At 34.1% G+C, this 26,656-nt stretch overlaps 2 protein-coding genes across 7 annotated transcripts; one reads left to right on the top strand and one right to left on the bottom strand.

Annotated features, from left to right (window-relative positions):
- The first annotated feature begins 9,623 nt into the window (after nucleotides 1–9,623).
- Nucleotides 9,624–18,962, top strand: LOC110691405 (uncharacterized protein At1g04910). Of its 6 annotated transcripts, none has more exons than XM_021868364.1 (11): nucleotides 9,624–9,740; nucleotides 9,889–9,993; nucleotides 12,328–12,414; nucleotides 12,519–12,618; nucleotides 12,857–12,933; nucleotides 14,454–14,542; nucleotides 15,190–15,310; nucleotides 15,407–15,550; nucleotides 15,977–16,311; nucleotides 16,423–16,663; nucleotides 18,347–18,962. In XM_021868364.1, the coding sequence occupies exons 1-11, from the start codon at nucleotides 9,642–9,644 to the stop codon at nucleotides 18,653–18,655; spliced, it is 1,707 nt and encodes a 568-aa protein (XP_021724056.1). In that variant the 5' UTR covers nucleotides 9,624–9,641; the 3' UTR covers nucleotides 18,656–18,962. The 6 variants fall into 6 exon arrangements, with proteins under 6 accessions (XP_021724056.1, XP_021724049.1, XP_021724043.1 ...); XM_021868357.1 differs by having other exon boundaries at nucleotides 12,325–12,414; XM_021868351.1 differs by lacking the exons at nucleotides 9,624–9,740; nucleotides 9,889–9,993 and adding an exon at nucleotides 10,217–10,793 and having other exon boundaries at nucleotides 12,863–12,933.
- A 106-nt stretch (nucleotides 18,963–19,068) lies between these two features.
- On the bottom strand, nucleotides 19,069–24,632 carry LOC110691442 (nucleobase-ascorbate transporter 2). The gene is made up of 14 exons (XM_021868377.1): nucleotides 24,264–24,632; nucleotides 24,022–24,119; nucleotides 23,207–23,383; nucleotides 22,592–22,692; nucleotides 21,621–21,696; nucleotides 21,368–21,427; nucleotides 20,818–21,002; nucleotides 20,611–20,707; nucleotides 20,431–20,517; nucleotides 20,273–20,331; nucleotides 20,093–20,184; nucleotides 19,923–20,000; nucleotides 19,663–19,823; nucleotides 19,069–19,567 (listed from the first exon to the last, which is right to left on the bottom strand). The coding sequence occupies exons 1-14, from the start codon at nucleotides 24,352–24,354 to the stop codon at nucleotides 19,355–19,357; spliced, it is 1,575 nt and encodes a 524-aa protein (XP_021724069.1). The 5' UTR covers nucleotides 24,355–24,632; the 3' UTR covers nucleotides 19,069–19,354.
- Between the last annotated feature and the right edge of the window lie 2,024 nt (nucleotides 24,633–26,656).

Raw genomic sequence — 26,656 nt, 5'->3', positions numbered from 1 at the left:
ATCCGACCGCTCCTCTGCCAATGATTGCTATTTTCTGTCTTTTCTTGCGGCCCCTGTCTGGGATGCCTTTCTCTTCTTGCCGCCTGCTTCTTGAACAGGCGCACTCTCCTTGACATTGGTAAGGTCTATTTTTCCACCGCTCGACCCAGTGGCCATAACAGTGGGCTTGACATCCGAGAGATAGCACTCACGTGCCATCCTCTGATCTCCCCTTAGGGACCCGACTGTTCCATTATCCCTCTCAAACTTGAGCAACATAAGAGATGGGATTATAACAGCCTTGGAATTATTCAGGGTTGGTCGTCCCAGAATCATGTTGTAGGCCGAGAGTTCTTCTACTACCAAGAACCGGGCTACCATGTGTCGTCCTTCCCCTTTTTCGCCCAGGCGGATGGGTAAATCCACTCGTCCCACTGGGTGGACTCCTCCTCCTCCAAACCCTACTAAAGGGTGGGATGCCGGATGTATGCAATCAGTCTGATATTTTAGTTTCGACAGACATTTGCTACTGATGAGATCTGAAGAGCTTCCGGTATCTATGAGGATTCGGCCAACTCTCTGGTTGGCCACTTTACATTCAATAACGATAGGGTCGTCATGCGGCCCTCTTACCCGTCCTAGATCTTCTTCAGTGATGACAATCTCATGAAATAAATATTTGGAGGGTCGTTTTTGGTGAACGGAATTTACATCTAACCGTCTGATATTGTCTTTGTTGCCCCTAATAGTGGGGCCGCCTCCTGAGAAGCCGCCTGCAATGGTGTAGACGACTGCATCATCTGTATCAGAACTGTCGGCCTGTTGATTCTTTTTGGCCGACTGCTTTTTCGAGGAAGTGTTCCCCGTAGATTTCTTGACATAAGTGTCAAGATCACCTTGCTCAGCCAGGCGGTCCAGATACCGCATGAGACTGATGCATTCATTGGTGTGATGACCAACATCTTCATGATAATCACAGAATTTTTCTTGGTTCCGGTTGTTTGCAGAACCTTTCATGGGGACCGGCTTCTCAATTGAGATCCATCCCTTGATTTCCTTTAGGATAAATTGGCTATCCTTGTTAAACGCATACTTTGGGGAGTATGGTTTGAATTCTTTTTTCTTTTTCTGGCCCGGCTGTTTAGAGGAATCAGCCGCCCAGACCTCTTTTCTCTTCTCGTCTTTGTTTGACGACTGTTTCTGTTGTCCTTCTCTTTTGTCGGACCTTCTCCCGTCTGAATGTTTTACCGTACTACAAAGATCAGTCGCCTGTATATAAGCTTCCGCTTCAATCAAGGCCTCTTGAAGAGTCGCCACCCTCTTTAGGACCAAATCAAATTTGAAGGTCGACCCGTCTTTGAGACCTCTGAAAAAGTCAGTATAGGCTACTTCATCCGGTAACCCTTGAATCTGTATTCTCATCAGGTTAAACCGCCTGATGTAAGAACGAAGCCCCTCCTTCTCGCCCTGCTGAATTGTTCCTAAATCAAGGGTCGTCTTCTTCGCAGGGATGTTCATGGCGAAGTTGGAGGTGAATAAGTAAGCAAGCGTCTTGAAGTTATTTACACAACCAGTCGGCAGGTTGCCGAACCATTGTTGTGCGATTCCTTTGAGAGTCGCTGGGAAACACTTGCACCAAGTGGGATAATCCAACCCTTGAAGGTACATCAGGTTGGTGAATGCCATCAGATGGTCTTCTGGGTTAGTAGTGTCGTCATAGGCGCCTACTAATACATTTTTCACTTTGACCGGCTGAGCGGCTTCAGTAATTTCCTTGGAGAAGGCCGACGACTGTTCACCAAGTCTAAGCAACCGTAGCTGCCAGTCCATAGGTTGGACATTTTTTGCTGCATGTCCACCAAACGGAGGTGGCTGTAAAAAATACTGTTGTTGCGGTACAAACGGTAAGTTTGGTACCGCCTGGTCGCTGTGAAAGCCGGACTGACGGGAGGTGCCGCCTGACTGACTCTCATGATACGACTGAGTATGCCTCATCGAGGTATTTCGCAGACTGTCTTGGAAGTTTGAAGTAGAGGCCGACTCTGACAATCGGTCACTCTTCTTCTGCTCTAGCAGTAGCCGAGCGTCTGTGTATGTTTTCCTCGACCCGTCCGCCTGAATATGACGAACAGGTTTCCTATTTCCTGGAGTAGGAAAACGGTATTTTGTGAAATCTAGGGCAGGTGGCTCCCACTTCCTAGATTTAGGATGAGGGGTCGCCTCTCGCCCTTGAACTGGCTTCCTCTTCCGTGAAGTGGAGGGTTTCTTAGCCGACTGCTCCTTTTCCAGAGCAGGCGGCTTCTTGTTGATCAACTCTTGAATTTCTCCCTTGAAGTCCCTCATGAAGGTCATGAGTTCGTTCCTTGTGATGGGAGCAGACCCATCAGTCGGCTGCTGCCGAACAGGCGGTGCGCCTGCTGGCTCGCTTCCAGTTTGAAGATGTTCCCGTTCCCTCCTTTCGGTATGACGGGTACGTCGGGCCCTTAGGGTCCCGTCTGAAGCTGTGTGAGCTTCAACTTCAAATTCATTCTCAGTATCGTGGTCCGACTGAACTAGAGGGTCGTCCAGGGGACGTCTCTCTTCAGGAGCCGGTACAAACGTGGATGCCATCTCAGAAGTACTCTCCCCACAGACGGCGCCAAGATGTTTCGGGGTTTTCTGATGTCCTGCGGGAGAGTTACAATTCCGATACTGGAACCGGACGCCTGTACCTGCAAAACAAACGGATGCTCCGGATGATTGGAGATCCGCCTCCGACGGTCAAGTTAGTACTTGATTAAGGAGTAATTAATGCGGAAATTAAAGTGATTGGGTCTCTCTAGGTGAGAGAGTTTAATGTGTGTAATCTGCGTAATCTCCCTTAATGAGGATTAAGGGAGGTATTTATAACCTCGGGAAACGTGCCAATCTAGGTTTAGGTTAACCTTGGGCTGATTGGGCTTCTCACGGAAGTTGGGCCTAGGTGACCGGTTATCCCAGGTGTCATGGGAAGGACACGTGTCGTGTCGTAATTGGTCCATAGTGGACGGATCATTGCTTGACACGTGGCAGGCTCCTATTGGCCCATGTGACGGACACATGGCGGAACCTGATTGGTCCACTTGTCAGATGGTGATTGGTGGGGAAAAATCCCCTAATCAATAGTGATATCCGAAGTAACCTGAAATGTTTTTTTTTTAAATTGAAAGTTACTAGATACCCTAAGTGGCTTGACCCGATTTTACCCCAATAAAATTAAACCCGAAGCCCAAAGTGAAATTACTTAATGCCCAAAATGATCTGAACCAAAATTATAATCCATACTCCGTATTTAATATTGTAGAACAACTGAAAGAGTATCAAAGTTGGGTATGTACCTCTTATAGGCTTCTATCACAAAAAAAAAAAAAAAAAAAAAAAAAAACGAAAACTTTTTAAAATGTTAAAAAAATGTATATTAGTTCAGTATCAAGATAGTATTTACATAAATGCTTTGACAAATTTTTAAAGCTTAATAGTATTAATATCATGATTTTGGCTTAAAAATAAATAAAGAAGCAAAAAAGTATACAGAGAATGAAAAATAAAATTCTTTTAGTCATACACTATTACATTCTGTATTATTTTTGAATTCGTGTTTTGGTAAATGTTTGTTTTAATACTCCGTATTGTTTGAATAAATGTTGCGTATGAATCTTTAATGATTTTCATGATGAGTTAAAATATATAATTTTACTATTTAAAGGTTTGATCTTTACAAGTATTGATTGATTTTATAAAAGTTGTTTAATTTTAGTTTAAAATATACAGCTCATTATGAGCCTGAGTATTTAATATTTTAATTGTCTGGTTGTCCCTCTACCCGGGACTGGTTAAGTAAGACCATGAGCTTTATATGATCTGGTCTTTCCTCGAGTATAGTTTAACTTGCTTGGGGGTGTGCACACTTAGGTGAGGAAAATTGGTTTTGGAAATATATCTTAAAATTGAAAAGTTTATATAAATTGGAAATCTATTGGTTTAAAAAGCTTCTATTGATGGATATTACTACCCTTGAAGGTTTAATTTTTGGAAAGTCTAATTTCGAAAAGTGACTAGTGGCAAGTTTAAATTTAAATGGTTATTTTGAAAGCATGTTTGTCTAATAAGAGTATTTGCATGCCTTGCACTTATATGTACTTAGCGTTTTGCTAATATGTTTTCCTCTTTGTTTTGTTCGCCCTATTTAACATTTTTGGTAAGCAATCTTGATTTCAGGTGTGGAGTTGTTCGAGACCATGCTTGAGTCGGGATTGAGATCACATAGTTAGGAGTTAATTTTATTTATGACTGGACAAGTCTTTATTGAAGTATTTGAAACAGTTATTATGGTAATTCATATTATTATTAATTAATAAAAGTTTGTTATTTTTCCGCTGCAATTTGAGAAATTAAATAAGCCTTTTGTTTTCAAGTGGTGGTAATACGCCCAAGTCTGAATCTACGGTATTTGTATACGTATAAATAGAGTATTTACGTAGAGGGAGATTTGGGGGTGTTACATACCACCTTTTGCACTATATGTGCAAAATGATACACCAGTCAACGGAAAAGTGTCGTGATGAATAGTTCGTCTATATTTATTTATATATTTTTGTTATTAATTTTTTGTTTTATTTTCAAAATACATATTATGTTAACAATTTCCTTTACAGTTCAATCCGATTTAATAACGCCCCACATTCACCAAACAAAATAATGTGGAAATTTTGTATTTTTAAACAATTTTTGAAACTAATTATTTCAAAATAATAATGCTTTTAAATACCCTATTTACTATTGTGTGGTACTAGAAATTGCTACAGGTATTTAAAAAAAAACACATTTATATACATTTTGACAATTCAAAAAAAAAAGAAGAAAAAAACAAAACCTAACAAAGGGGTGAGCCATTATCTATTCAAAAAAGGTGGGGCATTATTAATTTGGATTATAAACGAAACTGTTAACATAATATGTACTTTGAAAAGAAATTAAAAAGAAATTTAATCTATAATAATAATAACAACAACAACAACAACAACAATAATAATAATAATAGATGGAATATTCCTCAAAATAGTTTTTTTGGTGACCGACATACTATTTTGCACACATATATAGTACAAAAGGTGGTATCACTAAGTAAATAGCTGAGTTCGTATTATTTTGCACACACCATTGATAGTTGATATTATTTTAAGCCAATTTTCCAAAAAAATAATAATTCAACAAAAATGGTTATATACAATTGAACCTCTAGCTTGATTTATCCAAAACCTATCCACCATGATAGGTAGTTTCACAAGAAAATGTCAAATTGTAATTGAGGAGGCTCTCATCATCTTATACTCTTTGTATGGCACTTGAGTACTTGACCAAACATATTGTGGTACACTTGTCTACCAAAGATATGTCCAAAATTGACCATATTCATTTGATTTTTCTACTTTAAATGAAATTTAATAAACAAAAAAATGTCATTTATAATACAACCTTTGACCCCTTTTTTTTTAAAAAAAATATAATATAACCTTTGGATCACTAAATATTACAACCTTTGGGGGATTTTAATTTTAAATAGGAAAAAACCGGTTGTAACCTATTTAACGGGTTAACTATGCCATGTGTTTCCCTATAATTGACTTCTTTTTTTTTTTTTTTTTTTTTTTTTTGAAACTTCTCTCTCCTCCCCACCAACACTACCAGTCCAAGGCTCCACCACCTCTGACGACCCATCTTCCTCACCAAACCATCGAAAATGTGCCGCCGACCTAGCCCTTTAGTCGACCTTTCCCTTCGCGACCACTAACTGCCTGAAACCCAGCCCTGAAAACCATAAAATTAACATGAAACCCAGCCCCGAAAACTAGAAATTCATTGGCCTCAAAACCCCACCCTTTTCCCGGCCACTGCTTGCTCACCCCACCGTTCACAAGCCTCGACCCCCTACCCCTCCACGAACTCAAAACGGCTTCCACCCTTATCAAGCCCTCTCAAAGCATGTTGAGGTCGGGCTTAGGGTTGCCATTTCCTTGCGTTAATGCCGCCATCGTGGCGTTCGCCGGGGTTAGGTGTGTGGTAGGGAGGAGGGTCGCCGGTGAAAGGTGCTGCTGGTTGGGGCTTGGGGTTTTTTTTTAATATTTTTTTATCAAAAATATTTATTTTGAAAAAAAAATCAAAAATTGTTAATTTAGACCAATTATATAAAGACACGTGTCATAGACAACTTGTTTAATCGGTTACAAGTTTTTTGTCTCGTTTAAAATATAGACCCCCAAAGGTTGTTATATTCCCTTGTTTATAATTTGTTTTCTCCATTTTCTTGGTAGATTGTAATTCGATAGGATAATTTTTTTTTTATTTTTTTTTTTATTTTTTTTTTGTGAATTCCACAAGTATTACAAAAAAAAAAAAAAAAAAAAAAAATCTCGAGATAATTTTGAGAATTAATCTTTAGAGCAAATTCTATAAGAGGGTTCCACCTTTTTAATAGTTAAAATTTACAATTAATCTTCATAATGATGTTATCATAGTTTAGCATCCAAAAAAGAGTCTCCAAATTTATCAGCGAAAGAACTAATCTTTGGTAGTAATAAACATACTCTGTGTAATGCAATGCCTTTGCAGTTCCCAACCCATTACTGATAATAATATACGCCTTGTTGTCTCAACTTTCAACTAAAAAGTACTTAACCTACATACGTCTACACGGAGGTCATCGATAATACTTTGACTTAGCTTGATCACAATAGTCAACCATTGCACTAAATATTGATGTTAGCTTTGATTTAGACATATTTTTTCTTATTACCTTATATTGTTAAAAAAATGTTTCCATCATATAATGATCTCTTTTATATTTCCTGAAATTATTATTGTATGTAAAGTTACCCGTCTTTATCTCGATTAAAAAAACCTTCCTTCATTCTCCTAATATTGCAACAAGCAGATTCGTTGTTGGGCATGTAAACTAAAGAAGGGGAATAATGAAGAGAGAGAAACAAAAGTGGACAAATTGGTCTGGTCACTTGTTAACTACAATAATAGAAGCTATACTAGAATATTTATGAAATTTCCTTAAAATTGATAATTGTGACAGTATTAGATAAACAAAGAGAGTATAAAAGAAGCACACAACAATTTTATCTTTGTAGTGCCAATAACTAAAACACATTAACTATCTTAGGCCCTGTTCTTTAGAGCTGCTTTGCTCTGCTCTGCTCTGCTCTGCTGAAATCTGCTTTGCTCTGCTCTGCTTTAATCTGCTTTGCTTTGCCCTGCTTTGCTCTGCTCTGCTCTGCTCTACTTAAAATTAATACTTAATATTAAATTATTATAATAATAATTAATATTTAATAATAAATAATAAATAATATTTAATAATAAATAATAATTAATATTTAATAATAATAATTAATATTTAATAAGAATAATAATAAATAATTAATATTTAATAATAAATAATTAATATTTAATAATAAATAATTAATATTTAATAATAATGATACTTAATACTTAATAATAATAACAATAATTAATTATTGATATTTAATAAAAAAAATAATAATTAATTATTAATATTTAATAATAATAATATATTATTAATATTTAATAATAATAATAAATTATTAATAATAATTATTAATAATAATAGTAATAATAATAGTACTTATACTAATAGTAATAATAATACTTATAACTAATAATATTAATTATAATAACAATAATTGATTTTTATAATAAAAATTAATATTGAGATAATAACTAATATTTAAAGATAATACTACTTATTAATTTTTAATAATAATAATAATTAAATAATATTTAATAATAATAATTAAAATAATAATAATAATTAATATTTAATTTTAAAAATTTAATGATTATAATAATAATGCGATAATATTAGTAACTACTACTACTACTAATAATAATAATAATAATTAATATTTAATAATAATTAATATTTAATAATAATAATAATGAATAAATAAATAAATACTAATAATAATAATAGTAGTAGTAGTAGTAATAATAATAATAGTAATAATAATAATAATAATAGTAATAATAATAATAATGAAATCTGCTCTGCTATGCTCGGCTCGACTCTGCTCTGCTGTGTTGAAATCTGCTCTACTCTGCCCAGAAGCTCAAAAGAACAGGGCTTTAGCTTGTTTGCCTTATTCTAATCTACTAGGGCAATTTGGAGTGAAGATTTTGGTAATTTTCACTCATTATTATTCTCTTACTCTTCAAGGCGCCATCCTTACTAAGCTGCATTATTTGAGTGGTTAAATCATCTAGGGTTTGGATCAAAAGACACTTCTTTTTACATAAAAAATAATGTAACTTGCTTGCTTAGGGCCTGTTCTCATACGTTGAAGTTCAGTTCAGTTCAGTTCAGCTCAGTTCAGCTCAGCTCCTAATTTCCTTCTCTTATAAAATATTTATTTCAGTTCAATTCAGGTCAGTTCAGTTCAGTTCAGTTCAGTTCAATCAATGAGAACATGCCCTAATTTCACTCAAGTAAGAAATTGCAAAATAAAGTTAGAATATTGATTGCCATATTGTTCTTCTTAGAGTTTTTTTGCTTTACAATTTGAGACACCCTAACTAACAAATACATTAGGAATTATCTTAGCAAGGAGGGCTTCATAGTGTTTATTTTTCATACCTTTTAAAAAAGATAATATATAAAATAGATGTACCCTAAAGCCCTATTTACTTTACCTTAACAAGCTCGGAAGCGCACACATTGTGTGCACGGTGATAAACGACCAACATAAATTCCATGTAGATAGAAACTTGAATAAAAATAATCATCATTAAGCATTTCATTAAATAAGAAATTGAAATGATTTTAGATTTGTGTTGTTATTTTTCAGATATATAGAGACAATGGGTGTAAATTTACCTTATAAGTCATACGAACTAAAGTATGTATTTGATAGAAGAGAAATTGAGTCACCCAAAATTTGATGTAATTGTAAACACATTTTTTTTTTGTTTAATTTGACATTTTGATTTTATATGAGAAAAATAATAATTTGTTTTAGGTAGTTTTTTTTTCTTTTTATTTTTTTGTATCCCATGTTAAACTGTTTCAGGATTGTTGCCAGTTTTTTTTTTTTTTTTTTTTTTTTTTTTTTTTTTTTTTTTTTTTGAATTGAAATTATTTTTGCTGAATTTAAATTAATTTTTATTAAACTACTAAAATTAATGTACTGAACTGATATTATTTTTTTGATTTTCTATTTAATTTTTCTTTAGAGTTATTGATTTTTACTGTACATAAATTAATTTTACCGAATTGAACTTATTTGTATTGAATTTAATTTTTTTACTAAATATTTTATTTCAAAGTTGAACTGCATAGAACCGAACTATAGTAAAATAATATAAATAATTAAAGTAATTTTTTTTTAAAAGTATACTCCATAATATCACTTGTGTAGCACATATATTTCATACTTTGTAAAAAAAAATTTAGAAAGGACTCAAAGGAGTAAAAATAGACAATAACCTTAAAAATCGTCAACCTTTTACAACACATTTTTTTTGTTTGTTGATTTCCAAAAAACCATTGCTAAACATTTTTCAGAAAAATCAGAAATCAATTTTGAAAATAATACCAAAAAAAAAACCAAAAAAAAAAAAAAATGCAAGCTTGGAGTTCAACAAGAATTAACACAAACAACCATATCAAAAGAAGTTGTTGCCGTTGTTCTTTGTTCCCGCCAACTGCTCCAATTTTTTTGGTACGCTCCAATTAAAAAAACAATTAAAATTTATTTTTTTAAAAAATCTCAGTTAATTTCTTCTTCATCTTTTTCCTTTGATATCAGTTCAATTTCTAACCCTAATTTCTCATCTCAAATCAAATTGGGGGAAAATGACGGAATTTAGGGTTTGCTTCTTCTATTTTACTCTCTCTCGTCGCCTTCATCTTCCCGATTACTATCAATTTGGACGGTCAAAGCCACCCAACTAACCACCTACATTTGGAATTTGGTGAGTCGCACTTCTTAATTAATTTATGAATTCATGTTTATCGCAATCGAATCAATTAGGTTTTATTTAATTATTTCACGATTTGTTGCTTGAATTTCACTCACATATCGTTGTCTATCTACCTAATGAATATTTGTAGCTTCACTTTGAATTTTTTGCTTAGGTCAGTTTGATGTTATTGTTTCAGCTAATTTGACACTTTCTTGATATTAAAATTCAAAGTTTGTAAATAAAAATTTAAGTGAAAAGTCTTTTTTGTTGAATTGGTATATGAAGTTTGTAGGCGTGTGAAAATAGAAATGCCCACTTGAAAAGGAGGGAAAATTGTTGTGCTATTAATATTTCTTGGGGAAGAACAAGCGAGAATTTTAGATTGTCGGATTTTTTAGGGAGAGATTGTAAGTGTAATGGGGAAGCTTGGATCACCTAAGAGTCCACATCCTCATCCGGCTAATGTTGATTTCTTGTTTGGGATGAGAGAGTGTCCAGCGAGGTGTTCCGAGGGTCTGGCCAATAATGATCATTTTTCAGGTAGAAGGGTGTTAGGATCAGATTATCATTGGTGCAAGAATTTTCTCTTTGGTGGTGTATATGGTAATAATAGTATGGCAGCAAAGCAATCAAATTGTAAAGGAGTATATGGCGGGAAAAGGCATAATTGGTTTCACAGGCAATTAAGGTGGTTTGGTTTTGCTATTGGGTTGATGGGTTTGTTCTTTTGGTTGGATTCCCTTATGTTTGTGGACTTCAATTCTGCAAATTTTCGTAAAAGTTCTGTCTTAGAAATGAACACGTCAAAGGTACCAAACTTTGTTATTTTTATCTTTAATCGATAGATATATATTTTAATGCTCGATAGTGTTGAGAAATTTGTAACAGATTTATCGGAAATTCGGAGTTTAGATTTGGGCCTTAATCTTCCATTCCGCGATTCTGACTTTGTTTATACGCTCCACAGTTCTAGTTTCTGATTGGATTTTCTTTTTTAATTATTATTTTTTATATAGAAATTACAACCTTAATTTATGAGTGGAATAGAACTTATTAGTTAGGAGGCATGGATAAACTTCTTTTCATAAGTTAGCTAGAAAATAGACCAGATTATTAAGTAGAAGCCTACTAATAGGAGATTGGAATCTGTATCTTAGAGGTAATCTATGGCGGTTTTATGCTTCTCCCTGTAAATCACCTGCTAGATCCTTAAAGAATATATTCTCGAAACAACTACAGAAGTACCAAAATGAAATTTCTAGATGCTAACCTTTCCTAGTCATCTTCTATACTGCGAAGTGCGAACGTTGAGTGTAGTAATCTTGGTGTGGGTTGGTGTCTAGTTTTTTTTTTTTTTTTCCTCCCACAAGTTAGCAAGTTTTAGGAAGGATGTACAAGTAGAGCATGGTTCAGTGCCAAGGATTCTCTTTTGTTAATGTTACCACAATGGTACTTTTATTTAAACAGTGGTCTCCGATTCATTGTATAGGTAAGCTATAAGTATTTTTGAATAAAATAGAAATACTGGAGTTGATATTTTAGCAGTAGGTGATCTTCTCAGCTTGTGGTAAGCTCAATGAACTATTTTGATCCGGATGTTTTCTTTGCTGTAAAACAAACTCTTACTTGGTCTTTCTTAGCAGCAGTAACTACGCTAGCCGCTTTTAGTCAAAAGATAGCTTATAACGCTGTTTTGTGCTAATCATTTATTACATATGGTGGTCCATAGAAGTTGGCCAAAGTCAAAAGTGAGGGTTTACTTATGTGATGACTCTCTTCTGACCCTATAAATTTCTACATTAGGCTATGTGATGATTGATCACTTGTAATAGTTGAGTCGATAGCTGCTGACTTTGAGGCATCAATAATTACTATATCAATCAGATGATGGTTTTAGATGTTGGTAATTCCTGAACTAATCTGTGTCTGAGGCTCAATGATCTCTGTCGATCTCACTAGTTGACTTCCTTATTTCTATTAAATATTTCAAAGAGAAATGGACTAGTCTTATAAATTGGATCTTGTCTATGGTTCTTTCCTACTGCAATAACACCAGATGACCTTCACTATACTATAGTGTGTGAACCTTCTTACTTTTGTCTTTGTTTTTCTGGTGGTTCTCTCCAGAAACCAGGGTTTAGGATAATTATTTTACTGTTGGAATAAAATATTTTCTTCATTTATTGGTTTTTTAACTTCATACTTCAATGTATTTGTCCCCTTGCCACTCATGTTGTCAATTACGTAGTAGTTTTTTGCATTTGGTGTATGTGAAAATTTCCTTGTAATGCATAGGGACGTAACTAAAGGGATGCCTATTGATTTTGAATATGTTCATAGAAGGATGTACGAGGTAATTCTAGCAAGGAAGAAAGTTCTCCTTTGATGTATGGCCGTCTTCTGAACTTGGCTTCAACAAGTCTTGCACAGGTCTTGCTTCATCATCTACACTAGATGCTTCCTTTACTCATATGTTTCTTTTCTGCCCTCGTGCTCGATTACTGATAAATTGAGTGCATATATTGATGATGTAGCAAGAGTTTGGACGTGTGCCAAGCAATTCGTGGAAAGAATTATCTTCGCGAGCATCAGTGTGGAAACCTTGTGCAGACGTGCAAAGGCCAGAGGATCAAGGTAGTTATATTTTTCTATGCTACCTTACTAATTGCACCCAGTGTACAGAAATTCTTCCTTTTCAAGCCTCTTGGTCATCTAGTAACTTCCTTTGACAGCTTAGCAATAAATACAGTTAGGTGGATGCATGTGTTAACTGAGAATTTGATCTATTAGGGTTGCGCAAATTGATGTCGGAATTTTTTTTGTGTACTAATTTATTAAGCCAAAATTGATCCTTTTCCTTTCCAATTTCGAGGTACAGGAAGTCCTAAAAATAGCAATGGATTTATATTAGTCAGTGCAAATGGTGGTCTCAATCAACAACGAGTTGCCGTAAGTTCAAACTCACTTTATTTTCAAATTTCATCCTACTTCTTAGGCTGTTAGAACATAACTATCTGATTTTCTGTAAGATTATTGGCAGCTATCTTGTACTTATTGCTCTAAAGATACCCCCTTTGCTGATCGGGAAAGCTGCTTATATCTTCACCTCCCAAGAGGCTAGGGGCTTGAGTTCTTGACTGAGTATTTGTTTAGAAACGTTGCCAAAATGACAATAAGCAACATGATCTTTTTCCAGTTTATCCATTATCTGTATCTGGCTCCCTTAATGTGCTGTGTGAAGCCTATATTGCTAACCCTTTGGCTTTCAGATTAGTGAGTTACTTTGTTCTGACTTCTAAGTTTCCAATACTGTACTCAGAATAGCAGAGTCTAGTGATTGCTTTGCTAAATATTTTAATTTTGATATTATTATAAAGAATATAAACATTTGGAGACTCTGAAATTACAACAAAAGTAGTAAAATGCAAGAGCCAAAGAGAGGCAGATGAGCACTTATTAGTTATTACCAATACAAGTTTGTATTGGAAAGAGAATGATCTTTTTTAAGAAAATAAGATGTGATCTTGTATTCTTGTTGGGAAAATTCATAGATATTAAGTTCCGAATTTGATATATATTGTCTGTCATGTTACTTTCAGCATCATGATGATTTTATTTTATAATCTAAAAATTATCAGAAATTATCTGAACTTACGAGAACTTATTAGAACTTATTTTATTTTCAAATTGAACTTGGGTAACCCTTTTTAACCCTGATATGGACTTATTTTTCTGAAATAAGTGAATATAAAGTGATTTAAACAGGGCCTAAGAAAACTAGTTTATTCACTAAACAATGAGCCATGAAAGAGTTTTGGGACTCTAGTTGATTCTCGGGCCCTCTCTTTTTATATTCTAAAAAACAGGTACTGCATTTTTTTCAGTTGTTGGATACAATGAAAAGGTGCTGCTTAAGTACATAATTAAGTTTTATATGCACAATATTTAGACTCACCTAAACAATGACTTGACCTGATTGTTGTTGTGCAAGGCTGGGAAAACTTGTTTCTTACATGAACACATTTTCTATCAGATTGGTAACAAAATTATTAATTAAAACATAATCCTTTGTTAAATGAAGTTGCTATCAAATTGGCAACAAATCATCAGAATATCAGACACAATAGAAGTATCACTGTATCGGATACATACAAAAATCTTTATGTAATTCTATTACGGAGTATGTAATAACCCTTAAAGATTTTAACATACATTTGTATCCATGTGTATTTGAGGTGTTGTATGTCATGTCAGATTTGGGGTACAACAACATACTGGGGTGTTGTAGTAAATGTAGATTCATTTAGTTTTTTGTTCATTTCTTGTTTCCTTAAAAAGGAACCTTTTTGATAAGGATACCATTAGCAAAGGTGTATATTTCCTCTTTATAAAAAGAAAGGAACTTGTCTGCTGTTTAACTTTTTGTTTCAAAAACCAGAAACCTGATGGAATATTTTGGGTGTCTTCAGGTCTGCAATGCAGTTGCAGTTGCATCACTACTCAATGCAAGTTTAGTTCTCCCAAGATTTCTGTATAGCAGTGTTTGGAAGGATCCAAGGTGCGATTCCGTCTTGCTGCTACATATTTTTATAGCATTAAGCTATTAATTCTTTCTACTCTCTGCTTCCTTATGCAACCCCTTCCCTTCCCCTCTCCCCCTCCCTCCACCCCGAAAAAAAAGTAAATAGTGGAAGAAAACAGACTATTTTACTTATTTTCTTCTGTATTGATGATGGATTTAAAAATTAGACATTGGCATCTTCTAAAATGTTCAAAAGAAAATTTACACGAATTCCCTGGTTTTACTTTGTCACCTTATTATAATATTTTTCCTCTTTTCCCAACTTGTTCTGTCAAATTTACACCAAAACACTTACCCGGGAGGTGGCAACTGGCAACATTTAGATAAAAGGATATTATCCTTTCTGATAATCTATAGTGATTAACATTTAGACTTACTTCATGATCTTTATAAACACCTCTATACAGTGGGATCATTACTGACAGTTGTGTATTGCAATTCACCATTCTAAGACAAAAGATCATCAAGCTAGTCAAGTTTACCCGTGTTTTTATAGGCTTTGTTTTCAGTGATGGAAGTTTTAATTACCATTACACAAGAATCTTTTAGATCAAATCTATGTGTGTTTTGAGTTATGTAATACTTGTTGCTAATTTGTGCTATGAAATAATACAAATTGACAGCCAGTTTGGTGATATTTATCAAGAAGAGCATTTCATAAACTCATTGAAGGATGACATATCCATTACCAAGGAACTCCCTCAACAGTTGAGATCAATAGACCTTGAAGCAATTGGTAGTGTAGTAAGTTGTTTTTATTTGTTGCCTTTTTGCAATCTTCAATCTCTTGAATTGGACTACAAATGTGTGGATACTTTCTCAAGTTACTTTACTTTTTAGGTTACTGATGCAGATCTTGATAAGGAGGCAACACCAACTGATTATATGAGACTTGTACTTCCAATCCTCCTGCAAAATGGTGTTGTGCATTTACTTGGCTTTGGAAACCGTTTTGGGTTTGATCCACTGCCTCCTCACCTTCAGGTTAATAACATTATTTCAAAGTTTTTTATATATGTTTTTTTTTCAACATTGTAAATATGTTACATATGTAACAAAACCATGATCGTCTAGCATTATGTTCATGTCTCCTTTTGGTTAGTTTGAATTTAAACTACTTTTCTTGCATCCTGTGGAAAATAATCAAGATTTCATCCTTAAGACTAAGTGCTCTTTTAATTAGAGTTTATGTCTTGCTTCGTTTGTGAAAGAACCTGCTTTTCTTTGCTGTCGAGGTTCTGAAATGTGATATAATGTAATTTTAATAAGCTGCTGGAAATTTTCTGGAAAATGAAAACTGAATCTTTTTTACAGTTTGGATCCCTGATCATTAGTTCTCAGTATGTTACTTTTATTAGTTCATCAAATGTTTGAAGTTCCTTACATACTGATTTATTATCTTTATTCCAGAAATTGAGGTGTAAATGCAATTTTCATGCTTTGAAGTTTGTGCCCAAAATCCAACAAGTTGGATCGTTATTAGTAAGAAGGATTAGGGAATATGACTCATCAAGAAATCGGATAGACAAGGAGCTTCTTGGAAACTTTATGCCTGACAATGACTCAAGAAGGGATAATATGAGTAAAGGTCCTTCCAAGTATCTTGCTCTACATCTGAGGTTTGAAGTGGATATGGTGGCTTATTCCTTTTGTGAATTTGGTGGTGGAGAAATTGAGAGAAAAGAACTCCAAGCTTACAGAGAAACTCATTTCCCATTGCTCCTTCAACGACTTAAGGGGTTAAAGTATGTTAGCAATCTCATTCTGTCAGATGTTGGATCGTTTATTCTAAGCCAGTTGTCTACTACTTGCCTCATTTAATTTGATATAGTTCTGTATCTTGATGCTGTGTACAGGCCCGTGTCTCCTGAAGAATTGAGAATCTCTGGAAGATGTCCCTTGACACCAGAGGAAGCAGGAATTCTTCTTGCTGGTCTTGGTTTCGAGCGCCCTACATACATTTATCTTGCTGGATCTCAAATTTATGATGGAAAGTCAAGGATGAAGCCTTTCAGCAGCCTTTATCCAAATTTGGTAACCAAGGAAGATCTTCTGGCTCCCAGTGAACTTGAGCCTTTTAGGAATTTCTCTTCTCAGGTAAGCTGGTTCAGTGATACCTATACGTAAAACATCTTCTTTTATTTTTTTTTTAAATTTTTTTATTTTATAAATCTGAAAGTAGGTCACGCCACATATATATGGATGTTTACTCAGTTATAAATTTCAGTTCCAAAATGTTATTTACAAATCCAGAACCCAGGCTATCTTTTACTTTTGGCACAGGTCAGAGCTCCCAAAATTAACACATTTGCCCCCATTTAAGATCCCAAAATTAACCACTGCAAATGCCTATACAAACCAATTTGTCCAATTTGATCATTCTGAATCAATGCATATAATCATTCTGAATCAATGCATAGTTCAAGCAACTTCCCAAGAAGTCACTCATTTCAAAATTACATCCAGCTAAAGCACACTTATCTATTTAATACCTTGGCCTATAGGCTTTCTGAAAGAAGGTGCAACACGTTGGAAAAATGATACCATCAAACTCTTTCTAGTGCTCTTTAATCTGTACACTTTACATGGTTTTATAATAGCCATCATACTTTCATTCATCTTATAGTAATTTTAATATGTCTGCATTTATTGACATATTTTAAAGGAATGGAAACCAAATAAAAGAACTGCCTTTTCACAATGATGTCAGCTAGCATTGTTATTGTGGTTATGCTTTCAAATTGAGAAGCTACCCAAAACACACACACAAACAAACGTACAGTATAATGGGCCTGAAAGGAACTGAAGCTTACCTAATATTAAAATATATTACTCAATGGCATATTAGCCGACCCCTAATCATTTTGGGACTAAGGCTTTGTTGTTGTTGTAGTTGTACTCAAAGGCATATGCAAAGCTCTTGTTCTGATAATGGATTTCCAAGTAATTATAGAATGAAAGAAGTGTATGATTGGAAAATTGGCAAAGTTATCGTGTAGCTTTACAATGGAAGCTCTGAAAACATACACCTTTTGTGTTCAAAGGCAATGCTGAGTTTTAGTGATACTCATCCGAGGCTTACTTTAGTCCTATATATCATTATATGTTTTTATAGACACAGCTTTGTTTGATATACTGGAGTAATTATTTTTTTGTGCTCGAATCCCCAATACTTTATAAATAACTAGTTACATACTGAATCTATATGGTACTCACATTGTTCAGTTTCATTCCCATTTCTAATACCGCACACAAAATGCACCAAAACAAAGCACTGTTTTTGTTTTATAAACCTCCATCCGCCAAATGCTAGTTCTGTTTTTTCATTCCCATTGGCACAAACTGATTATTTGTTCCCAATTAGCTGAATTTATTATAAATGAGCACCACAAGCTAGCATACCTGAGTGAAGAACTCCCCCCCCCCTCCCCGGGCAGTTCCAATGATAATATTTCCATCTGCATTGAGTCTTGTTTATGCTCATAGGAAAACCGTGGTTATGGTGTATTGAAGTATGAGGTATCGATGTACTGCACCGCCATGGTGTATTGAACTATGTTTACACTTGGGGTATTGAAGACGAGACTTGTTTTGCTAAAATTTGTATTAGGCCACGTCTGCTACAGATATGTGGGTTATGTGTACTATGTTAATTCCTTTAGAAAAAGGGTTTAGTGAATATGATTCTAATGTTTTCTAATCATCTTGACCATTTTGGCCTATAGGCTTGTATATAGCCTGAGCAATATGATTCTAATGTTTTCTAATCATCTCCCGCAGCTTGCTGCACTGGACTTCATTGCATGTGCAACGGCTGATGTTTTTGCCATGACTGACTCGGGAAGCCAACTATCATCATTAGTATCTGGGTTTCGCACTTATTTTGGAGGTGGTCATGCTCCTACCTTGCGGCCAAACAAGAAGAGGCTATCAGCAATATTGTTGGATAATGACACCATAGCATGGAACAGTTTTCAGTATAGGGTAACAAAAATGATGGAAGAAGGTCAAAGGGTTCACGTGAGACGATTTGGACAAAGCATATATCGGCAACCTAGGAGCCCCGAATGCATGTGCAAGGCTCACTAGTCACTAGATTTTCACCTGATTTTTGCTGTGAATAAATCAACCATTCAACCTGATGAATAAGCCAAGATAAGCAAAATCTCTTCCACACTTTCCTTTTATTTTCGGTGGTCAGAGGGGGAGGGGGCAGTTTTGATTTTTATTTTCCCCCCAACATTTTATACTAGATCATTGATATAAATACACTTTATTTTTTTTGGGTAAATGAATATAAAGTTCAAGGTAATCCTCCTTATTCTCGTCTGGACATAACTTCAAGAATCAAGAGTTACTTCTTGGTGTGAAAATGATACTTAGGTCTTTGACTATATATAGTATGTCTCACTGCTGTTTGTCATAAACCACAACAGATATCAGTGCTGTTTGTCATCAGTAGTCAGAAACGTCAGAAGATACTGCTGAAGTGTGGACTTTGGTTAAAAAGAACAAATAAATAATTTCTATTATTGAGAATTGAACCCGAAATACCGAGTTGAAATATACATAAATCAATTGCCGGGGAAGGCCGTAAGGGGCCAAAGAGCAAAACTTGATTTACTCTATGTTAATAACATTTCTCCATCGTCACCAGGATTGTGATAATAATCACAATGCTATCAATAATAACTAAACTACGTCTAGGGGTTTATGATGGAGCGGAAAACTGGTTTAAGGGTTTTAAAACTACTCCTCTGTCCCCTCTCTTTAAGGCTCAACCACGCTTTATGATGGAGGGAAAAAACGGTTGAGGTTAAAGGGAAGGGTGTAGAACTCCTCGTTTCGACTGTCTCCTTTGAATGTCCGGAATTTGACCCACCATGGCATTCCTCTGTCTCTAGCACTATCCTTGTATTCAAGGGTGTTGTCTAGGAGAACTGAGATAATCAGTGCCACTGCCGGAGAAGAGGAGAAGATAGTATTGAGGAAGTCATTGAACTGCAAATTACAACCACCAAAGTTAAGAGTTATTTTTTTGCTGGGGAAGAAAACTTAGCAGGAGGTAGAGGTTTAAGTAGGAGTAATGTTCTTACCCATCCAGCCCTGGTGTGAGAAGGTCCATGTAGAGCGCTGGCCGAGTATTCTCTAAAATAATTAGGAATAGACAGACCAAGAAACATAGATACACCAACAATGAAAAGATTTCTCATTGAGTTCATATTTGTGAACTGCAAGAATGATAGCCCGACGGAACCTGGAAATTCATCAACCAACAACAAAACCAAGCAAATTAGTTTATGAATCTCTGTTATCTACTTCCACTACACAAATCCAAAATGATTGTGTGACTTACCAACTAGGCCAAAGAAAACACAGTACATTGCAGCAAATATAGTGAAAGGTATTGAAGCAAAAAGAGCCCCAAATTTTCCTGCAGGTATCAAATCAGAAAAACTGAGAATCTATTGACAGATTTATGATGTCTTTTATAGGAGATATATAAGAAGGTAGTTTAGGCCTTACCTAAGATTGAGAAAAAGATCATGAAACCGGCAGAAATCTGTATAACTCTACGACTTCCGACACGAGTGCTTCCAATCAAGCCTACATTTTCTCTATATCCAATACATTTTATATTAATAATGTTCATATAGTTAGCAAGCTTGCATTAAAGAAAAATCAGGGATATGCATGTAAACTCACATAGAGACAGCAGAGCCACTTAATGTTCCGAAGAGTCCACTGAGTAAGATCCCAATACCCTGTGAACAAAATCTCTATCAGTAAAAGCACACACACCCACAAGAAAAAAAAAAAGAGAAGGGCATCCTCCAACCGTGTAGGAAGACATAATATATAACCTGCCAGCCTATACCGCGACTCAGAACATGAGCTGGTGGGGGAGTGGCGCTTGCTAGACGAGCTGCTGCTTTAAAAGCTCCAGTCGACTGAAAAAGAAGAAATTATACACATTATAATCATGTCCAAGTCGTAAATAGGAAGTACACTAATGCTTAATTTATGATGACTTTGTATGCTACCTCAATAAGTGAGACTAGTACAGCAGCCATCATTCCAAATGCATGACCAGGATCAAAAGAAGGTGCACCCCATTGTAAAGGGTATGGGATCTTTATCCTACACAAGCAAAAATCAAGGGATGAATGAGCATTTTCCCAAAAGCGCGGGCTATGGCAACAATGTAAGGAGTTTTCCATCACTGAGATAGATTCTTGGCATTAGCTTACCATGGTGCAGTAGAGATGAGGTTAGCCTTATCAGTTCGACAGTTCATTTGAGTTTTAGCAGGGCGGTGTTTGTAAGCACCACTAGCCGTCAACAGGTGTGCATACGCCCATATAACAGTAACTGATAGAACAAGAGCAAAGCGCTCCAGCATTGGCAGTCTCCTTACCTGAAAATGCTTCAGATACTGCACAAAGGAAAAGAAATTAGATTGCTAAAAGTCTTTCCCTATTTTGACTCTTTTTGTCAGACAATCACCGTCCAAATAGGAAGAACTTTTAAGACCATGATAATGTCCCACCTTTTGATCTAAACAAGTTACTCATTGCTAAACAGTCAAGATTTTGCATGCTTTCAAATACTCTCACTGGTTTAACTATCTGTGTATCATATCAAGCTTATCTAGATGTTTTAGTGGAATCCACTAAAAACCAATTAGCCCCAATAATGTCCACTAAAAACTATAAGTAACTAAAAAAATTCAAACTTTGAACAAAAAGATAGTACTATCCTCCTAATCATACAAAGGTTGCAATAATATTGACAAAATACCTGAGAGAAGACAACAAACAAAATAAGCATGGGAATGCCAATTTCAACACATCGTCCTACCTGAAAATTATGCAACCATATTAAAATTTTAGAAAAATGTGCCTATTTATTTTAAGTTGAACAAGAAGAGTAAATTAATATTGCAGGAAAATAAATGAAATATTTAGTTACAAAGCAGACCAGTAACTAATCTTGAAATGAGGTTAGTTTAAACTTAAAAATTAAACCATGATTAAAGACTGATTGTACTTACCACAGGAAATCCCCTATCAAGCAGACCAAAACCCACCAGTGATATAACTGGAACCATTCCCAATGGGCTAAAAAACCTGTCATTCCATAAACTAATCTTTGTTAATTACATAATTACATTTTAATTTATTTGTTCCATTTCACATTTAAGTTTACAGAGTATTATTAAGGGTAATATTACATGTAGCCCCTATACTCCATATAAGCATTACACTCTTGAAAATTGTATTAAATTAATATTCACGATAAAAACACGCGTAAATTAGTGTAATAAGTGTATATTTTTAGTGCATTTAATGTTTATATGTAAACCTAAGGGCTATGTAAAACATTTTTCTACTATCTCCATTACATATTATGTGCAACGATTAGACATTTTTCCTCTCTACTTTATGTCAAATCGTTGCAAATAATATGTAACGAAGGTAGTATTAGATATCAAGTCGACTTCAAAAGTCCAAAGAATCCACAATGGCTCTTGGATACTAAAGTATGCACCGTTAAAAAGAGCAAGCTAAGCAAGTAATTGTAAACGGAAAGAGATAGAGGAAATAAGACGAAGTATCTAGGTAGTATTTCATGTTGACATTTTCTACAAACATTGAGATAGGACAAACTTGGAGATTGAATTATTGGCCCCTATGTCACATTATTTCAATGCCGGGGCCTATGGGTGCAACCGCGTGAACAGGCTAGATTAGGGCATCAGGCTTGCGGTAATCTTGGAGATTGATCTATCGGCCCCTATGTCACATTATTTCAATGCCCGGGCCCTATGGGTGCAACCGCGTAGTGTAAACAGGCTAGATTAGGGCATCAGGCTTACGGTAATCTTGGAGATTGATTTATCACTACTCGACCCCCCTATGTCACATTGCTTCAATTGCCGGGGCCTCATGGTCTTATGGGCGCTAACAGTCTAGAGTATACTATACTTACTACGGAGTAACACATAAAAGAAAAAAAATTAACCTTGAACAAATAGCCCATAACTGGCTATATCCGAGGATTATTTGCAAACTTGAAGCCACAATTAGAGCTCCTTGGACTGCCCTCATAGTACTATTAAACCTCTGCAATCAAATACAAACACATTAACATCAAGTATATACTGTAATTATTTTTGTACTAGCATAGTAAAAAATAAATATATAGTGGAATTCCAACAATATGTGCACATCATATCATATAGTAAAAGTGTAAATGGGCATCATTTTGTTGCTTTCTAGGCTTGTGATGACCATACCATAGCCTATTGGACTAACCTTTTCCAAAAGTGACATTTTGAAGATAAGTATCACATAATTTTTAAGGTATAAAAAAAATGGAATCTTATGTGCATATTCATAGACAAGCAAGTATATTGTATATTGATACACTACTTACTTTACTTTCATGAACTTAAAGTTGGTTCCTTTACTAAAAGCCAATTACATAGGTGGGTCTAAATCTACTTTTATTACTTTCTTTTATTTATGTTATTACAAAAGGGCCCTCAACTAGTACTTAAAAGATTATGTTACACTATACAATAGTGTAAGAGATAAAAAGATTGAAAGATCTTCAAAAGATGACACAAAAACTAACCATGTGTGGATCTTCAATCCTTGTAAAGGCGGAGTCATGGATGATGGAGATGATCGGGACCATGTAAGCGTACGACGCTCCGATCACCGTCGGTAGCCGGGTTCCGAATAGGGTTTGTAGTAGAGTATTGATTCCTTGAACAAATAGTAGTGTTTGGACTACTCTTGCTTTGTCACCCTACATTATAAAGTTTGTAAAGATATAAAAACCATGTCTTATGTATTAGCACCCATGTGTTCACACAACAACAATAACCAACATGCACAAATTCCGCTAACAAAAACAAAGCAATTGCTCGTCAATTTGTACTTGGAAAAAAAAATTATTTTCTTAATTAATTATATTTAATTTTGTTTTTATTTATTATTACATGTAAAAAATTAAATTGATCATGTGTTTTTTTTTTATAAAAATGTAACATAAACCCCAATAAATAATTGACTATAAATAAATATTTATTACAGCGATTTACTCGTGAATTGCTGATAAATTCACAACTTAATACGAGAGTACTAAAAAAGGAATTACCCTTATTAAAATTTTCATGGTAATTACTAATTAGCAAACATTCCTGTCACCCAAGCATTTACAACTTAAAACATACTTCAACTTTGTTAAAGTTATTATTAATTTTACTATGTGCCACAAATTACATTCATATTTAACACTCACATTAACTTCATTTAAGAATTTTTTTTTTATTTGTAAATGATTTCAAGAGTTTTTCTTTTAAAAAAAATGATTTCAAGAATTTTTAACAAAACCCCAAGATAATTAATTAACAAGGTATAAATAAAAAAAAAGATAAAACTTACATCAGAACCTCCCATCAAAGGAACAAGAAATGTAGGAATCATAACAGCAGTTCCTAACGATAAGATGTAATGCTGGAAACCCAAAGCAACAGCTTCCCCTGTTTCAAACCAATCAAATTAATTTTACTTATTAATTGTCTAATTAATTAAAACTTCATGTTTATTAAAATCATTGAAATGATGGGCATTATATGTTTGGTTACATAAATAAAAATAAAGTTAGAATTTTTTAGAAAAATTACCCCAAGAAGGATTGGAATCAATACAATACTCTAAACCTTGCAGTTGATCCATTGGTGGGTGACTTATCTCCTCAGGTTTTAAAGGCTCCATTTTTCAACTTTTTTTTTTTTTTGACAAAGAAGTTTTTCCTAAAATTTCAATTTGGAAGAAAAATGACACTCCTCTTGTAGTAAGAAATACTATCGTTTAGCCTCTAAATTGTCAAAATCGGCTCTAAACGCAAAAGTTCAAGTAGAAAGGAATACAAATAGAGATAGTTACATGAAATGGAGGAAGGAGAAGAATGAGAGTTACAAAGAAAGTCAAAAGAAAATGACACACTCAATTAATGAAAGAAAAAAAAAAAGAGAGAGTAAACAAATTTGCAAATAGTAAAGCATTATATACAAGCACAAAGAGGAGCAAGTGCCGCCCACTTTTCCAAATGTGAAAGGTTTCCGTTAGCTTTTGAAAAATTCCCAGATTACCCTTTAAGGAACTGCCAAATCTCTTTGTTACCGTTGCTTTTACTGCCTTTTTTTTTCACATTTAATATCACACTTTTTCTGATGGAAGTAGTACTATACACATGTACTAATATTCTTAGAAACATAATTAAGGAGGGTTAAGTTGATTGATTAATTGTAGAGTTTTGGTTTTTTGCAAGAATCCTAATTTTACTCCTCAAAGAAGGTGACATGGCAAAACTAGGGAAGAAAAAAGATGTTTTTTCCTTGATTTGTGACCCAATGACCAATGTTGTGGGTTTTTGTCTAGTCATTATTTTTAGTTATTTTTAAATTTTGACAAGATAGTCAAAGTACAAATAGTTTTTAGTCTTGGTCATTTATTTTCTTTGGTAGTGGGGTATGTTTACTAGGTCTAGGTATGTCTATATTAATTGGGGAGTTAGGGATTACTACTACTTCCTCCGTTATTTTATTATTGCATATTATTGCATCACAGCCTTGTAGGAAGTTTCACAAATATTGCATAATTTTCTCTTTAGGAAAAAAATTATTTGTGTTCACACTACAAATATCCAACATACTCTTGTTTTTTTACACTTACTTTTTAATTTATCAATATGTCACATAGACAATTTTGCATTTTTACCTTTCTCTCTCTTACTTTTTTCCACTACCAAAATATTTGTATCCAACCTCTATGGTGCAATAATAAAAAAACGGAGGAAGTATTTTTTTGTGTTTGTTTTTAGTTGACATGTTTCTTATTTATGGTTGTTAATAATTTTTTTGTCTCTTTATTAATGTTCACTTTCTCTTTTCGTCTCTTTATTAATGTCCACTTTCTATTATAGAGGGAGTACATAAATTTAATTATTAATACAATATTTTTTTATTACTTAATATTTTAAAATTATACTACATTCGCCCCTTTTTGTTCATAACTCACCTGCATCTTTTACTATCTCTAATGCATGTGATATCTTTAATATTTTTTTTTTAGTTGCAACAGTTTGAGTTTTAAACTATTTATGTGTTTCACTTTGACTAGCTTTGACGATTTATACATAAGTAAAAATATAGTCATGTGGGATCTTGTTAGATTTGTCTCGATTTGTGCAATTTTTATATCTAAAATTTATAATGTTACATATTGGTAATCAAAGATATTAACGATCCAAAACATGCATCGGGAAGCATGAAAAGAGAAGTGTTGGCGTATTGCAACTAAAAACAAAAAAAAAAAAAAAAAAAAAAACAGAGGAAGTACATATGAAGATTATGAAAATTCGATATTTGGATACTATTTATTGAAACCATTTTCTCACAATTGCCTTCTTAGCATCGTTGTATTCGAAGGGTTAATTGAGATTTGTTTTGCCTCTTTGAATGAGATCAAAGTGGACAAAAGTTTTCGCCTATTTGATTGAGGATCTATTTCATTCACGTTATTTTCTCTTATTTTAAGTGTAATAAGGTTTGATAAATTCAATTTAAGAAAAATAAGTTCTAATAAGGGTTACTCAAGTACAAATTACAACTAAAATAAGTTTTAATAAGATATAATAAATTCATATAAGAAAAGATAAAATAAGTTCAAATAAATAAAAATCAGGTGAATAAAACACACCCTAATCAAGCAGGATAATTTTTTTTTTTCACCCGGTAAAAACAACTCAAATAGGGCAATAATTTGCTCTCCTCGTTCAAAATCAAAGAGGGAAACAAGCTTAAGTCGCTTTCTTTGTCCATTACCAAGCCGTGTTCATTGTGAAATTGACAATTGATAACAATGATAATTAGGGAATTAGGGATCGGTACAGAGATGTAAACTAGTCTCCCTAATATAGTTAGCAATTGACTAAGTTTAATACTTGTAAACAATATTGAAAACTCACTTATGGCCTTAGTCATTTTGGACAAAAGGTAAGCATAAAATCATAGCA

Source organism: Chenopodium quinoa, unplaced genomic scaffold (genome assembly GCF_001683475.1).
Source record: "Chenopodium quinoa cultivar QQ74 unplaced genomic scaffold, ASM168347v1, whole genome shotgun sequence".
NCBI classification, from domain to species: Eukaryota; Viridiplantae; Streptophyta; class Magnoliopsida; order Caryophyllales; family Amaranthaceae; genus Chenopodium; species Chenopodium quinoa.
This window is presented reverse-complemented; position numbering and strand designations above follow the sequence as displayed.

What these genes read in the sequence shown, in the direction of transcription:
- LOC110691405 (XM_021868334.1), top strand. Translation starts at nt 10,401, where the DNA reads ATGGGGAAGCTTGGATCACCTAAGAGTCCACATCCTCATCCGGCTAAT. An exon ending in TTGAAGCAATTGGTAGTGTA is followed by an intron (nt 15,311 to 15,406) that starts GTAAGTTGTTTT and finishes TTTACTTTTTAG; the next exon opens with GTTACTGATGCAGATCTTGA. An exon ending in CAACGACTTAAGGGGTTAAA is followed by an intron (nt 16,312 to 16,422) that starts GTATGTTAGCAA and finishes TGCTGTGTACAG; the next exon opens with GCCCGTGTCTCCTGAAGAAT.
- LOC110691442 (XM_021868377.1), bottom strand. Translation starts at nt 24,354, where the DNA reads ATGGAGCCTTTAAAACCTGAGGAGATAAGTCACCCACCAATGGATCAA. An exon ending in GTCGCGGTATAGGCTGGCAG is followed by an intron (nt 20,332 to 20,430) that starts GTTATATATTAT and finishes TTTTGTTCACAG; the next exon opens with GGTATTGGGATCTTACTCAG. An exon ending in CTCACACCAGGGCTGGATGG is followed by an intron (nt 19,568 to 19,662) that starts GTAAGAACATTA and finishes TGTAATTTGCAG; the next exon opens with TTCAATGACTTCCTCAATAC.